Genomic DNA, 2,495 nt, shown 5'->3' with positions numbered 1-2,495 from the left:
TCAAAGCTGGCTGGCTAGGGAGCCAATGATGTCTTCTAAGATGTCCGCCTGAAAGAAAAAAAGAGGAGAAATGTTCAAACACGTTTCAGCCAGGAGTAGAAAGGTACACACTGTAGTACACATTCTCGAGTCTAGTCTAGTTGGATAAAACAGTACTCTGGTAAAAGTACATGTCCTCCTTTGTACTTCCACTTGAGTAATATGTATTGGAAGTATTTTGTGTTGTATCAAACACAACTACTTAAAGATGCTATCGGTAACATTCAGCCACTAGATGTCATACTGGAGCACCAGCGTGTCATTTATCCAATCAGGTGCATTCCACGTGGGGAAATGGGGAGTAAACAACAACAGTCGTTTTGGACCCACAAACATTTGTTAAATGATAAATTAATTAATCAATATTATTTGGGGGGAAAAGCAATACTTTCATTCTGCACCTTTATAAAAGCTCTTTGGATGTATTCTTAAAAACTAAAAACATGACTACATAAAAAATGTATCTATAACACATTTAAGTTGCTTAAAATGGAAATTCTAAAGTACAAGTATCTCAAATGTATAAAGTACAATAAAAGTGGTAAGTAATAATACTGAAGTAGCAAAAGTATAACTTTTAACCCAAAATGAGAAGGACTGCAGTACTAAGTACAGTACTTTAAAAAGGCACTTAAATCAACCCAGCGCTCAAACCACCCGCTGACTAAGCCTCTGGCGGAGGAGATAGTGCTCCAAATGACTGACATTAAGCACCGCGTGGCATATGGCTGGCAATACAAGTGCATTAACACAGACAAACAGTATGGCATGACATCAATAAAAGGCAAAGATTGCATGTAGCGATAGTATGCTGGCTGCAGCCAATGAGAGCGCTTGTATAAGAGCCGTGCCCCTCAGCAGCACTAGAACAATGAGATCAAGCAGGTGGTCTGTAAGAAGCCTCTGTGTTTCATAACCGGGACTGACTTATGACTATTACAGTATTGTATTGTTGTGTTTCATAACCTGGACTGATTTATGACTATTACATTATTGTATTGTTGTGTTTCATAACCTGGACTGATTTATGACTATTACATTATTGTATTGTTGTGTTTCATAACCTGGACTGATTTATGACTATTACATTATTGTATTGTTGTGTTTCATAACCTGGACTGACTTATGACTATTACATTATTGTATTGTTGTGTTTCATAACCTGGACTGATTTATGACTATTACATTATTGTATTGTTGTGTTTCATAACCTGGACTGACTTATGACTATTACATTATTGTATTGTTGTGTTTCATAACCTGGACTGATTTATGACTATTACATTATTGTATTGTTGTGTTTCATAACCTGGACTGATTTATGACTATTACATGATTGTATTGTTGTGTTTCATAACCTGGACTGATTTATGACTATTACATTATTGTGTTGTTGTGTTTCATAACCTGGACTGATTTATGACTATTACATTATTGTATTCCATAACCTGGACTGACTTATGACAATTACATTATTGTTATTGTATTGTTGTGTTTCATAACCTGGACTGACTTTTTTTTTTTTATCCACTTTTTCTCCTCATTTTCTATTTTTCTCCCATCCCAATTTCGTGTTGCCAATTCTCCCCTCCCCTGGCTTGAACGTTGCTAGACTATGCGCCCCACTGGTCGGTTGTAGTGAGGATAGAAGCCTTGCATCACGTGTCCCCTCCGGTACACGAGGAGGCAGCCTATCGCATCTTTTCACCAGACAGCGCAGACTCTCATTGGCGAGGAGTAACGCGTGGGAGGCTCACGCTGACCCCGATACTTCCTGTCTCTGCTGTGCAGGCGTCACCCAACCGACCTGTAGGAGTCGCTGTCCACAACGTCCAATCCCCACCCATCGACTTTCCACCCGCTGACTCTGCCAAATGAGCCAGTACGACGGCCGGTCCAAGTCGAAGGCAATGCTGAGACTGGGATTCGATACCGGAGTCTCTTGCATTGGTGACGAGCGCAATCCGCTACGCCACCCAGCCGCCTCTATAACCTGGACTGACTTATGACTATTACATTAGTTTCAAGTTCAAGTTCAAGTTTCTTTATTAGTTATCATACAGAAGTACAGAATACTTTTATACAAAATGCTTCTTTCTGTTACGCTCCAGAGACTGTGCTAGACAAAAATGTGTTATTAGACAATTAGTGTTATTGTATTGTTGTATTTCATAACCTGGACTGACTTATGACTATTACATTATTGTTATTGTATTGTTTGTGTTGTTAGGTAGGTAGGTAGGTAGGTAGGTAGATAGATAGATAGATAGATAGATAGATAGATAGATAGATAGATAGATAGATAGATAGATAGATAGATAGATAGATAGATAGATAGATAGATAGATAGATAGTGTTGGGGAAAATGTGTATGAGGTGGACTAGTTTAATATAGGTCAACTAGCAGTGCTGAAAGACGGTCTGGCTGACGTTCTTAAAACAATTTAGAACAGATG

The 2,495-nt window shown here is 38.6% G+C and overlaps 1 protein-coding gene across 1 annotated transcript in view; it reads right to left on the bottom strand.

Annotated features, from left to right (window-relative positions):
- dnai4 (dynein axonemal intermediate chain 4) overlaps nt 1-2,495 on the bottom strand; it is a gene marked incomplete at both ends in the record, with an annotated part of 65,175 nt that continues 62,680 nt past the window's right edge. Inside the window, one exon of the mRNA XM_084311279.1 lies at nt 1-48. Coding sequence (XP_084167405.1) covers nt 1-48 — 48 coding nt within the window. The remainder of the gene's footprint in view (nt 49-2,495) is intronic.

The sequence above is a fragment of the Notolepis coatsorum genome, assembly GCF_963971535.1.
Source record: "Notolepis coatsorum genome assembly, chromosome: 3".
NCBI classification, from domain to species: domain Eukaryota; kingdom Metazoa; phylum Chordata; class Actinopteri; order Aulopiformes; family Paralepididae; genus Notolepis; species Notolepis coatsorum.
This window is presented reverse-complemented; position numbering and strand designations above follow the sequence as displayed.